Source organism: Copidosoma floridanum, unplaced genomic scaffold, assembly GCF_036245765.1.
Source record: "Copidosoma floridanum isolate Cflo_tuat_1 unplaced genomic scaffold, Cflo_Japanese_pri ptg000020l, whole genome shotgun sequence".
In the NCBI taxonomy this organism is placed as follows: domain Eukaryota; kingdom Metazoa; phylum Arthropoda; class Insecta; order Hymenoptera; family Encyrtidae; genus Copidosoma; species Copidosoma floridanum.
In genome coordinates, this window is record NW_028321897.1 from 25,244,485 (window position 1) to 25,259,512 (window position 15,028).

A 15,028-nucleotide genomic window follows, 5' to 3' on the forward strand; every position below is an offset into this window, starting at 1 on the left:
AAATTCTATGTGTTTCAGGCATCCAACAAATATCAAGATAATAGTATGGTAGACTAATGAAACTTCTTAGAGCTTGCAGGTTACCTAGTAGAGAATGTGGAGAAATCGTTGGGAACTTTATTCGAAACATTCTTACCTCAAAAAATCAGTAAAGTTAAAGATATCTCACCTCAAACCTTAATGTTTCTCCATAAACTTTTTTTTATTTAAGAAACAGAACTCCAAAAACACTTGCAAACCATAGCTTTCAAGTCTGTTTATAATTTTTTTTTTACCTTCATTAACACTCTTCTTTCGAAAACATAATATCAAAGTTAGTAAAAATTGTATTAAACCGATAAAACTTTTATTTTTACATTCTTTAGATCGCCAATCCTGACAGAAATTTTAGACCGATGATTGGAACTTATTGCAAGATGTTGATAATTTAATAAAGTAGTAAAGAAAATTGGAAAAATATTTATCGAACTACTTCCTTACTTTCCAGAAAAGAAAAATAAATTTCTTTTTGACATCTATCTCTTCTTACTTTTTTTTCGATAGTTTGATCATTGAACAAAGATTGAGAACTTTAAACTTGTACCTTATATCTTATTATTTACTTCTTTACATTAAATTATTTTAAAACTGTGTAAAATCTGTACTAAAAAATAGTAGGTTTAACGTTCTTTAATTAGATTTTTTTCTGCTTCAATAATTTTTAAAAAGTTATCAAATGGCATTTAGTTACGGTGAATTATTCATAACACTTGTATTACAAATAAAGTATTATTTATAATTTAAATCAGTTTTTAGCTAAAATAAATTGTAAAATTAAACAAACCTATTTAAACATTCGTTTGATTTCATAATATTCTGTTTGTATGGATTAGATATCAAAAAATTTTTCATGGATTTATGTTTAACTTTTTAAAGAAAAAAATGACTCTCCAATTTCATAAACATCTTAATCACAGATCAACATCATTTAAAATACCTTTTATTATGATACGTGAAAGGATAACTCATTAAATTTTATGTTGAAATTTAAATCATCTTACTTTTGAATATTTTTTTTTTAATTTTGAAAACCTAAAAATATCAGTTTTATTGATTAATAAAGATTTTTACCAACGTTGAGGTTATTTATTTTGAAAGATACCTGTTTATAAAGGTAAAAAAATATAAACGTGAAAGATGTGACTTGCAACTGTTTTTGGAGTTTAGTTCTTCAAATTAGAAAAGTATGTGGAGAAATATTCAAGTATGGGTTAAAAATCTTCCATTCTACTTATTTTTTAAGGTTAGAAAAGTTTGAATAAAGTTGTATATAATTTTTCTATATTCTTTATTAGGTTACCTACAAGCTCCAAAAAGTTGTATTGGCCTACCATACAATTATCTCGAGTTTTACGACTTTGAGACAAAAAATCGTTTCCATCCCACTAAGTGTCGTAAATTTAATAATGTTCGAAAAATTTGAGTCTTGTTAATGAATAACTCAAAAGTGAGCAAATTTTTTTGCAGTGAAATATGTATTTCAGTTCAATGATGACATCTCAAACTATTCAATCATTTTAAAAATCAAATTTAAAAAATGCATTAGCTACAATTTTTTATTTGCAAACCTTTACTACATTATAGTGAGGAATACGTGTTATTTTATAAATATTCGTACATACTTAATATAGGTTGCTATGTCTGTGAATGTGTTTCTTAAAAACATTGAAATCGTAGAAATCAATGTGTCAATAAAATAAGAATAAAAAGAGTAACGTAATTCTATTTAAAAACCATTTTTATACATTTAGAAAAATTAATAATCATCTTGACTTCGATCTATTTTTGCTGAATCATTATCCATTCCTCGACCACGATTGTGAGAATGTGTTCGATTATTATCATTTGGTGGTCGGCATATTGAATTGCAGTGGTTGTGGCCCATTTTGGATGAGAAAGGACCGTGATTATTATTGTTAGAATTGTAGTCATTGCTATTTCCCGTATTATGTTGACTAGGAGATTGAGTTTGAAAATTTGATCCACCAAAATTGTTCCTATCAAAGTTATCATTTGGTGGTCTAAAGCTTGGTGATGGTCCTGAAAAATGAAAGCCACTCTGATTTAAAAGTGTCCCTGTTTGTCTAAAGTGTACGTTAGAGTGAAAATTATTAGATAAGGGTCTAAAGTTGGAAGAACTGAAAGAAGACATTTGCGGTGGTGGTATATTCGACTGAAATGAAAGCTGCATGTTGCGGTGCGGAGAGACTTGACTTTTTGGAACATCCAACCCAAAATTAGTGGTTGCTTGGAAATTTTCAGGTATATTTGTTTTAAAAGATGAACTTCGCATAGGCATATTTGGGTTAATATTTTGCATATTGTGATGGTTAGATATATTTGTCAAATGAGTATCATTCAAAATATTTTCGTCTCCATCTCTATTGGCATCACAAATTGTTCGAGATACAGTGTTTTCTGTTTTTTTTATGACACACTGTTCTAGCCACTGTGATTGTTTTTCTGAGGATTTATCTTTAGCATTACCACAATTCATGTATTCATGTTGTATCTGTTCAATGTCAGACTTTTCAAAGATGTTTCTAGAACCAATGTTTTCTTGCAAGTCAGTCCTTCTTGTCAAAATATTATCATCAAAACTTATATTTTTCTCTTCATTATCAATATTTTTCAAGTAATTGAAGGTATTTTTCACTGAAGTAGATTCTATTTTGTTATTAAAAAATCTTATCTCCTTATCACATTGTTGATGATTATCTAGAAACATACCACTTGAAGCAGGTTGATAAGTTTTAGCTATTGAATCGTTTAATCCATCACTCCAACCAACTAAGTGTTCAGAGTTGTGTTTTCCACCACGGTTAAGCACTTTTAGAAGCTCTGGATTTTGTGAAAATTTTGAACTAGCTAAGGGAGCTGGTAGGTCTATTTCAGGAATTTTTGAATAGTCAATTTCACCTTTATCTTGCAAGTAATCTTCACAATCTTCTTGTTCTTGCTTTAAGCAAATGATATCTCTTAATTCTTCAATTTCTCCAGATAGAACCAAACTATTTATCGCTTCAGCTCCTTTCGATATAGCTTCAGCTAACTTCGAACCCGCTGAAAAAACATATAAATATTAGAATAAAGAAAAAATTTTATTTTCTGTAAAACAAGATACACTACACCACTGATTTCCACATATTCATGTACAAGCCATTTTCAGTCAACTGCGTAAAAAAATTATTTTTTTTAAATATTGTTATCTATTTCTACTTTGCTCAAAAATATTACCACTAAAATTAATTATAGATCCTTATAGCAACAATAATGTAAAAATTTGAACTTTAAAATATTAGTTCCAGTCACAACTATTTACCATTTTTTTAATAAAGCTTCTTAAAAATTTTTAAGAGCTTACAACGTAGAATTTTATCATAAATATTTTACAATAATGTTCTTATTTTATTTATATAACTCTTTTATAGAGGGCTTTAAATAATGTAAAAAATATAGCATATTTTAGTTTATTTAAAAAAAAGAAAAAAATACATACATACATATAGGCAGTTTAATTTGCGGTGTTAAGCGAAAAGTAGCACCACCCTGATGGTTGAAAGCAGAACTAATTCTACTACTAAGTATTTAGTCCAAGAGATAAATCCAATAAACTTATTTATGAAATACCTAATTAATGTTTTAATTATATTTGCACGTCTACAGTTTGAACTACATACTTAGTAGTAGATATATTTCAGCTTCTAACCATCAGGTGGGCACTTCTTGTGACTCAACACCGCGAATGGAGCTCAATAAGTAATAAGATTTTCCTTTTCATTTTTTTTTCCTAGTGGCAAAAAAAAGAAAGAAACAGGAAACAAAAGCTTTAGTGGAAAATTAGTTTTCCTATAAAAGCCCCGACAAAATGTAAATAAAACTTATGCACCGCATTTTATAGCAGATAAGAAGTATATGAAAAATAACGAAACAGTGGAAGAAAGTTTGTATCCTGTAAATTATGTGATGAACTGTTGCGTAGCATAGAATATAAATAAACCAGCCTAGAAAATAAACCAGCAAATAGTTTTATTTCGTAAATTAATGTCAGTGCTAAGAAAAAAATAGTAGAACGTACTAAACGTAGTGAAGGGTTATTGGGTTGAAGAAAAATGAGAAGACGACTTTAGAAATTCGATTGACAAAAGTCTTTTATTTTAAACTAACTTTACTTATACGACTTCACAAACTATATACGACTGACTTGGCTACAACAGATTTTTCAAAGTATACAAACGACTTACAACAGGCCAAGTGTCACAGTCATCCTGCGAACACCTTACTTCTTGTCTAAAACAAAGTATGTCATATTAATCATTTATTTTGGTTACAGACTTGATGAAAAATATGATTTCTGAATTTTTCGTGGAGCTTGATAGGCAAGGATTTTGTAAGAATGCCTGCCGTTTGTTCTCTAGTATTCAGCCACTTTCCATTTACTCAGCCTAAAGTGACACACTCCTTGACATGATGTTCATGAATTTCTGTCATAATGTCTTAATTTCCCACTTCCACTTATTTTTTAACTTAGTTCCGCTGCCTTGTTGTCGCACCAGAGGTCAGCCGGGCAGTAGGTTTTGTTTTCGCACTATAACATCCAAGAATGTGAACAATCAACACATTTAATGCAACGTGTTGATGATGTAAAATTCGAGAGTTCAGCAGTTTTAACCATCATTTACTGTATGATTATTGCACAACGGCTGTGCTCGTGCCAATCGAGAGTAATTAGGTTACGCGGTCATTAGTCACTCGGACCTTCAACCTGACGTGTCCTCCTTAAATGCACGAGTCCTTATATCCCCCAAATCCTTTAATCTAAAGTAACTATAAGGATTAAAAAATGAGTTCTGTTGCGTGTTTTAACCGAATGTACAACCTTATTTGGTGTTAAGCTGCTTGATAGAAGCGTGCATTTCAAGGTAAATGTAGACTAGCCTAAGAAATTAATAAACGAGGAACAATATAGAAAGGACCGTTTACTTGAGTTCCAAGGTTGAAAGCAGCGACCTAATTATCATTATCGCCTGAAGTACTCTTGTGTAGAATTAGAATCATCGTTGTGATTAACCTTGGAAGATCTTGCGACTGCGTGCGCACAAGAAGAGGCTAACTAAGGATCATAGAAGTAAGCTAAGTTGAGAAAAAAATCTGAATTGTTGAAACACTGCAAATGTAAATCTGCAACTTTATAATTTAAATTATTGTAAAAAGCGATAACTGCCGGCTTAACCAAATTTATTAAATCATTAGATAAAACATAAAACTAGGTTGTAGATTGAATTCATATTCTTAACTCAAATATTTCAAGATTCAAGATTCTTATTGAAAGAAACATAATTTTAGCTTCGATATATAAATTAAATACCAAACAAAAATAATCAGGTAACGTATGACAAAAACCTTTACAAAGACGTAAGATAAAGAGACAAATGAAATACGCTACTACTGCATTATATAAGATATAAATTCGAACAGTAGATCAATGCCAGCTTAGTGTACGACTCACTAACACCACTCTATACATACCATTTAGTGTAACCTAACACCATATCACCGATTCAACGACTTAAAATACACGTATACTGTAAGTAAGAGCAAAGAAGGCCTTGTGGCCAACGGCTGGTTGCTGATAAGCAAAAATTAAATTTGTTTGTTTGTAGAACCAATCTATGAATCTCACCTTTTACTAAGAAGTTTAGACGTAAAACATTGGCATTCCATGGGAAACTAAGCCTTTTGTTGTACTTAAAGTACATATTAACTGAATTAAAATTTTCATATTTTTATTACTACTGTTTTATTTTCTATTTTCAAAATTTCTTTATAATGAATCATATACTTAAAGACATTACTAAGGTAGCTGACGTAGCTACAAGGATGTTGTCAGATAAGAATCGATTTTTTCACGTTTGATGACAAGACGCACTGGTCAAGGAGACAGGAATATTAGGAAATTAATTTCTAGCTAAAAAACGAGCCAGACTATTGTTATAACATGGGAGCCTTGACACTGAAAAGAAAATTTATAAGTCCTATTGTATTTATGAGAAAAATTGCAACAACTACGAACAGAGAGCGTATATTAGAATTGCTTGATACAACGACAGAAACTATCAGAAAACAAAAAAATTTTTACGAAATTATAGACGATGTTGGCATTAATAAGGAAGACTGGGAATCTCAGCCAACTTCTTATTATATATACTCTACAGGAGTTACTTTTGGTTAAAACTGTGTGTACAAAATACACGCTAGAATGAGGATTACAATATAAATTCCTATAATGCAAACTAACAGCCATAGACAGGCATACCTGCGCTTGATAAAAACTACTCCTGGTATATTTATTTGAAGGCAGTGGTAACATACGATAAAGATCACTGTATTGTTATGGTGGTAAACACTAGAAAAAAGCTAGTAAAAATCAAAATTTCTTCTCCCAATCTTGCATCTTTTAATTTAAATGACTCAGAAAACTTTCTCGATTCAGATTTGAGTGATGATGATCCTAACACCACAGCAGAAGAAAGAATCAAATATATCACAGAAAAACTATGCTAATATTATCACGATACGACAAGTTACAATTAACTGTGCCATGCAATAGACGAGTATCAACATCTATTTTATATCAGAGGCAATGTTGTCCTACATACATCGAATGACTAGCATAATACACCGACAACTGACGATAAATCTGTTTTTACTTCACAATATAGATATTCTTCTGCTCTACACAAGGAAGTTGGAGATCAGATCGATAAACTATTACAAAAAGGAATCATTAGCTACTCTTTAAGCTCCTACAATAGTCCGCTGTGAATTGTCCTCAAAAAATCAGGACCTAACGGGACCTGTATCTATGAGCGACATCGTCTCGTTATAGATTACGAAAAATTAAACGCTAAAACCACTGATGTTTGATTGATCTGGCTAACAGATTTTATCAAATGGAAGTATCTTTAGAAGATTGCTACAAAAAAGCTTTCAGAACTCTATATGGATGTAACGAGTATACAAGTATGCCAATTAAATTATGCAATGCACCAGCTACATTTTAAATACCCATGGATTCCGTATTATCAAGATTACAAGGCACGGAACTATTTAAATGATTTTATAGTACGTGCCAAAACTTTAGTCAAACAAGAAATAATTTTTTAAAAATTACAAAATAGACTCACAGATACTTAAACAAAAATACCGCTAGATAAATGTAAATTTCTGACTCCTGAAGTGACATATTTAAGACATAACATAGATGGATATAGAGTGAAACCTGATCCCAAAAAACTTAAAATAGTTCAAAATTTTTTAATATCAAGAAATTGTACAAAAATTCAAGAATTCTTAGGACTTACACGATGATATAGACGATTAAATAAAAATCATGCTAAAATGGCAGAACTTTTAACCATATTGTTCGATTTCGACAAACCATTTATTTTAACTACCGACGCATCCACTTTAGCTCTTAGTGCTTTAGAACAAGAGTGTTTAGCAGTAATAGCCGCCGCAACACATTTTTAAACTTCGTTATACGAGCGAAAACTTATACAATTACACCAATAAGTACAAACCCAGACGTTTGAACTTTAATGTTGATGCTTTATCACATAATCCCACAGATTTTGATGAAATTCATACAGCGTAGGATAACATAGATTCTAAGAGGAAGTGTAAGAGAGTTAGAAAAATTTCAATATCTAGCAGTTACAGAAGCAATAGTCATTTTAACAGCTCAAGCTCTGATAGCGAGTCTTGTAATTATAATTATAAGACATCACAGTCTTGTATGCCACCTTTAAAGCTTATTATAAAAGTCCTCTGACAAACAAAAATTTATATTGAATGTACTAATAGAGATAGTGGTATACACAATCAAAGCCTGAATAAGCTTTAATTTACCACTAAAACAAAGCAGGTAACGAGAGGCAGGAAAAAGGGCTCTAAAAATTATTCTCTCAATTTATCACTAGAAATAAAAGGAGGGCAAGAAGATCTCACTGAACCATCAATAGTTTAAAGGTTACTTAAGCGCCGAGCCCAACAAAAACGAAGTTCACCTCCCCCTGGCAGATCCACAACCACTTCAGACTCTGACGACACAGAAATTCTAGATACATCGAAAGATGAAGAAAACCAGGAAGTACTGATACCACAAAGATATAAATTTATGGTTCCAAGCATCTTGAACACTTAACTTGATTTATTATCTATTTCAACCATAACAGATGAGTCACAACAAAAAGCTATTACTAGAGCCATTGATTTAGAAGACTTATTTATCTTATCAGCACAACCATCAACTGCCGGAACTTCAACAAATAAATAAATTGAAACTGTACCTCAAAAATCAATAGGATCTAAACTTGACACTGGCTAATCAAGTACATCAGAAGATAAAATGGTTGCTAAAATAAAACAAAATCGGAAGCTGCAATCCACTGCTCACAGATCAATGCATAAAAATTCTTTGGAAAGCAGACACGATGAAAATAATAATAAAGAGTATCCTCCAACTAATAGTTGGCAAAATACAAATCCTGCTGACCCATCTTTATATTCGGATCATCAAATACCACCAGAACTAATTAACACAATACAAACAACAGGAAATAGTGAACCTGAGTCAACCGAAGCAAATTTTCAGAATTTAAAGACTTCATCTCATGTTTCACTCGACTATTTCGATGACTCTGAAGATTCTATAGAAGAAAAAAGCTTTCTTTCCAATAAAATCAAAATCACCTATAAGATGCTTCAAAGCTGCATCTATGGTAGTAGAAGATAATGTCAATACTGTATGGAAAGAACCTAATGTTTTTACTATTGAACAAGAAGGTAGTAAAAAAGCTAGAGAGAAAAAACAAATGCATGGTAGTATATCCAATACACCTTTTTGTACAAGTGCTACGCAGCGAGGCACATTCATAAAACAGCATAACGCCCTGAAGCAGAGTAACTTGACACCGTCTACTCATCGTACAGCTTCATTCGAAATGTTAGAACAGCAATGTAATGCTGCACGCGATGACCAACCCACTCGTAAAGAAAGCTCTATGATTAGACCTTTGATAGGGATAGATATAGATCACCTCAAAATATTAAGTACACGAGAATGTTTAACACACACAAATAACAACATTAAAACATTTATTACAGCTGACTTAAAACGTAATTCTACTAAAAAATAAATCAGTATTCTGTTCGGTTGTTAAAAAAACAGAAAAGAGATAGGATATTGCCACAAGATTATTACTTACGTTTAGCAAGTTTAGACAAAGCAATAGAAAATAAAAATGTAGAAACATTGAGAATATCTAGGAAAGGTAAAATAACTGACAAAACTCCAATTGATGAAAACAAAATTTTAGCTTTGATGAATAAATCAAATACCAAGAAAAAATAATCAATTCACGTATGACAAAGACTTTTATTAAGGTGTGATAAAAAGACGGATAAAATACGCTATCACTGCATTACATAAAATATAAATTTGAATAGTAGGTTAATGCCAGCTTGGTGTACGACTTACTAACACTATTATTTGGTGAAAACTAACACCATAACGCTAAGTCAATGATTTACAAGAAAATTATACTGTAAGGAACAGCAAATAAGGCCAACGGCTGGTTTCTGACAAACAAAAATTAAATTTATTTGTTTGTTCAACAAATCTACGATTTTGGCCCTTCACTTAGAAATTTGGATGTAACAGAGGTAATCTTAAAGTTAGCTTTTTATTCAAGTACGTTATATTTAGAATGTAACATTATGCAGTAAATATATTTATTTGTTGGTGAAAGTTTTATTAAATGTATTTTAAAGTAAGAAATTTTTTTATCTATTTTTCCACACTGCGTAGGAGAAAAATAGATGAACTTCATACTAGGTAATGATTTATGATTTTATAATTTCATCTAAGTATTATGTTTATTTAAATAATTATTAAAAACAATTGTTATGACTACTGAGGTTCTAACAGACATAAAGATAATAGTATTTTGGTGATGCAAGAAGTAATACAAATAAACGACTACAACTTAATAAAAAAGAAAGCACATTCTTTTATTATAGACGATTTGACGTTTCGTCAAACTACGTCAGCTTTCTCAGAAACCAACAGAAAAGTATGAACAATTAAAATTAAGTACAAAATTAAGCTGTGCAAATTAAACCAACACCGCAGAGGCTTATGCACGGATATACATACTTTTACAGGAAGCCCTTCCTTGACTACTTCATGACGATAACATAATCAAATAAGATATATTGCTTATAAATGATAATTTCGATGTAGGAACATGGTCAAGTTTAATAAACAAAAAGTCGTCAGAAATTCCATTGCAAATTTTAGTCACAATGAAAATCTATCAATCTAAATGAAAAAAAATGCGAATTTGAACTATTCGTAAACAAGGTTGAATGTAACATTTTCTACCTTTTATATCTTTAATGACACAATAAAATTGTTATTTAATAGTCAATACGGTTTGTTAGTTACTTTTAAATATGTGCATTGCTGTACTCTCATATTTTTTCAGCAACTGTTTAATCAATAGTTTCATATTAACTCATCAAGATTTATACAATTTCATCAAAGCAATCAAATTAAAATGCAGAAATTGAAACTTATACAATTATAGGAGTAAAAATGTAGTAAATTTTTTATCCCAAGACTAGCATTAAATACTAGAAATACTTTAACAAACACCTTTCATTTCATATAGAATACCACTTCTAATGTATATGTATAATTCACATATTTTGTCCAGATAATATTCATTTCTGATATTTAAAACTTTATTTAACCGAAATTTTTTTCATAAACTGGTTACTGTAAAATGATGAATACGTGAGTGTTTAAGAACTTAAAGATACAAAGTCTGATTCACTACTCAAGTGACGGTTGAACCTGTACTATTTGAGTTACTCTTAAATAATAGTTACATACACTTTTCGAATAAAATTGAATTTCGATACAAATACTTTAAATATGTATGGCAAAAATATCTTAAAATATAATTTCTGATGTATAAGTGCAGTTGTTGTATACATGTGCCCGAGTCACATACATTGTTCTTCTTACCAAGGGCAGGGCGCAAAATGTAATTTTGTGCTTACAGACACACTTTGCATCCAGTTTACTCTTTTGGGCCTAGAGCGCTTCAAAAACTTTTCGGTCTGTGGATTTAAGGCGGTTACAGGGCGCAAAGTGTGGCTCGAGAGCGCAAAAGAGATAGTTGCACTTTGTGCCCACGGTGAGAAAATGTAATATTCACATATAAAATATATATCTAGACTCGTTTTTTTAGAAGTTATTTGATGATACGTATGAGTCGAAGAGTTGAATGGGCAGTAGGCAAATTCTTTGAATAAGATGTATTGTGAATGAAATTCAAGATAACATCAAAGCGATTTGTCTCTTCGTAATTTAATAAAGATTTGTGAGGTGACTTATAAAAATAAGCTGCCGCAACACGGCGATTTTTTGTTATTTTTGTCTTTTAATAAGATTACTTGAATTTATATGTACATAAGTGTCATGTCATAAAAATACGAGGTGTGATCAAAAAGTAAGGTGACTTTTCATTTTTATAAAAAAAACATTTATTTATTCATCTAAAACTATGTTATCCCCTTCATAATAATCCCTCTCAGATACAATGCACTTGTGCCAACGCTTTTTCCAGTCGTCAAAACACTTCTGAAATGCTATTTTGGGTATTGCTTTGAGCTCCTCCAGCGATGTAGCCTTAATCTCCTCAATCGTGGCAAATCTTCGTCCTTCCATGGGCTTTTTCAATTTTGGGAAGAGGAAAAAGTCGCTGGGAGCGAAGTCTGGTGAATATCGTGGCTGAGGCATGATGGAAGTACTATTTTTGGCCAAAAAACTACTGACTAATAACGATTTGTGCACAGGTGCATTATCACGGTGTTCGCAGATACACGTCTCGTACCCAAAACATCCGTCAAAATTAATTGGCATGAGCCAAACGATATGTCAAGATCATCAGCTATTTCTCTAATCGTGATTCGACGATCTTTTAGCACCATTTCTTTCACTTTCTTAACATTTTTGTCGGTGTTTGACGTGCTGGGTCGCCCAGAGCGAGGTTCATCATTAACAATTTCTCGTACCTCTTGGAATAACTTATACCACTTATTAACTTTTTTTTTGCTCATAGTTGACTCACCATAGGCCACTGTCAACATTTCAAGAGATTTTAAGCACTTAATACCATTTTTTACACAAAAATTAATACAAACTCTTTGCTCCATTTTTTTCAACAAAAAGAAATCGCCGAGTACGCAAACACGAGTCTGACCTTTCAGTTTCTCACATAAGAACAACACATGCTATATAGTCAAAACTATGAACATATGATCGTGACTAGTGTACCAACATAATAAAAAAAAATTTTTAACTTAGAGTGTAAAGAGCGCGCGCAATTCAAAAAGTCACCTTACTTTGTGATCACACGTCACGCGTCGTACATATAAATAAATGAAACTTATATTCATTATTTAAAATTATTATGAATGAAAAAAAACCTCAGTGCAGAAACTCTCCACTTACAAATAAATATACGTAAAATTAAAATCAATACATGTATAATCATAAATTAGGTACAGAATATAATCACTAGTTATTATTTGTATGAATAAAGTTAACTTATCCTCTTTTCGAAAAGCAGAGGAGAATAAATAAAAATAAGTTTGTGTATACATATATATATATATATATATATATATATATACATACACGTATGTAGGTAATACATAGAGGGCTTAGCTAAAAATGGTAAAAATCAAAATAATGAAGGCAATAGATCAATGATTTTCTATTTTCTGGAGGATGGTGAAAGGAGATTTAGGGGCTATGTGAGGTAGCGAAAGATTGTGTTAAATGTTCTACATAAATAACTTTATCATACAGGGATACTATACGTATCATATAATATAGGTAACATTTCGTAGCTTTTTCTAGATGTAAGAATCCAAACAACGTTTTTATTCAGTAAGAATCGAAAAATCATTTCCAAATAAAAAATGTCATAAAAAAAATTGACCATTTCTTATCAAACAAAAGATTTCATTTTATTGTATACTTGTTTGTGTCAGGCATTTGACACAACTCCCGCAGCCCTGCCACAGCTCTATAACGATTCCAATCACCCCTTTTCAAATAAAGGGAACATTGGTCATTTCCTTCGTTATTTTAACCTATGAAATTGGCATTGCAAGTCTGCACATTCTATCAGATATCTTATACTCAATTCATACTATACACCAACATATAAAAAAGGTTATGTGAACACCTTAGTAAATTATTGTATTCAATTAACTTATAAAAAATTTCTCTTATAATATTTAAAATTAATTTATGAACTATTTATAGCAAATAGTTATCCACCCACATTTATTACCGATTATACGTATAAAAAGCTGTTTTCAACATGACTAATTCTATTAATTTTAGTAATCAATCACATTAACTATTGACTGTACCATTCGTTCCTATCCTGCAGGGATCTACACAGAAACTTTTTCAACAGTTTAATTTCATTCAAAATATATCTCAAACAATAGCTTCACTTCTTTTGTTGTGTTGGATGAAGATGTTACAGAATATTACAATAAAAATAGTATTGCTCTCCACAATAGTTGCATGTTATTGTATTAAAATTGTTAGTGTTACTTCGTGTGCCAAGTAAGGACCATTAAGTTTTCTTCAAATGACCAAAATATAGTAAAAGAATTATATGATTATTGCTAATGACATCGATAGCCTTAAGCATTTGTCGTTTGAAACTGAGTTTTACTTTATAAAAAATAAGTCTAGACATTCATGGTACGAGAAAAATGAGTTAACAATTTTAATGAAAGATATTTTTGCAACACGTGTTTCAAGTTATCATAACGAAATTTAATTTTGTTTTGAAAACACATGCAATTGTTAATAGTTAAATACTCTTTTTAATGGTTCTTCTGACTACGTAAAACCTAATTATAATTATTCGTTTCATTTTTAGTATCAAATGAAATTAAGACAATAGAGGATAAGAATATAGAATGTCATGTATCATTATTAAATAGTGAATAATCTACTAATACGATTACCTAAACAATATCATAGTGTCATTGAATAATCAAATACCTGTCAAATCACAATTACCTCAATCTTTTTAAGTTCTGTGGAGTTTTTTAAGGGATTTTTGTAAAACCACTAAAGTTCTATCCTAAATGAATAAATCGTCATTTCCTAATTTATCTACTATCACGTTTGTATTGTCAAAACTTTAACTCTACATTGTATAAGTCCAACGGGAGTCCAAGAGTCCTATGACTTGTCAAATCTTTTAGACGCAATACTAATACTATGGCAGACCAATGATGTATGTTCAAAGATGGAAAAATGTAACAATAAATATATTTAAAAAATAGAATCACACATACTTTTTGTAATAAATGCACCTGTTTCTTAAATAAAAAACATTTTGAATACACAAAAATATATTAGTTTACGATAGAATACATCATGTAACTAACGATAGTCCTGACAAATCCGGCAGTTATATGTACATAAATTTACAAGTTTAAGCATTTAATGGTATTAACGAAGGATTTTTTCACCATGAATGTTATCAAAAAGTAAGAGTAATGGTTACGTTCATTGAGAATTTAAGGATAGGTAATAGCTTGTGCAATGGCACATGATTATAAAATGCAAAGTTATATAAGTATAATAAAAAGAAAAAAAAAAGAACCGGAGAAAAACTGTAAGAAAGAGGTATAATAGAAAAATATAAATTAATCAATAGTGTTGGTCGATAATTAATAAAGTACCTTCTTCAGAAGGCTATCAAATTCAAACTTTTTACTTCTTCACAAATATACAAATATTTAATGGTTGATGCGCTGTTGCATTATAACTTTCGTACTTTTAGGCATATCTTTAAGAGGCAAAAAGAGGAGGGGA

The 15,028-nt window shown here is 30.6% G+C and overlaps 1 protein-coding gene across 6 annotated transcripts in view; it reads right to left on the minus strand.

The window, feature by feature from the left end:
* Positions 1–1,563: 1,563 nt before the first annotated feature.
* The window catches only part of Wdr33 (WD repeat domain 33), a 312,953-nt gene continuing 299,488 nt past the window's right edge, over positions 1,564–15,028 (minus strand). For all 6 annotated transcript variants that reach the window (XM_089593911.1, XM_089593910.1, XM_089593909.1 and 3 more), the window contains exon 9: positions 1,564–3,102. In XM_089593911.1, the coding sequence (XP_089450037.1) occupies positions 1,796–3,102 (1,307 nt within the window). In that variant the 3' untranslated portion in view covers positions 1,564–1,795. The remainder of the gene's footprint in view (positions 3,103–15,028) is intronic.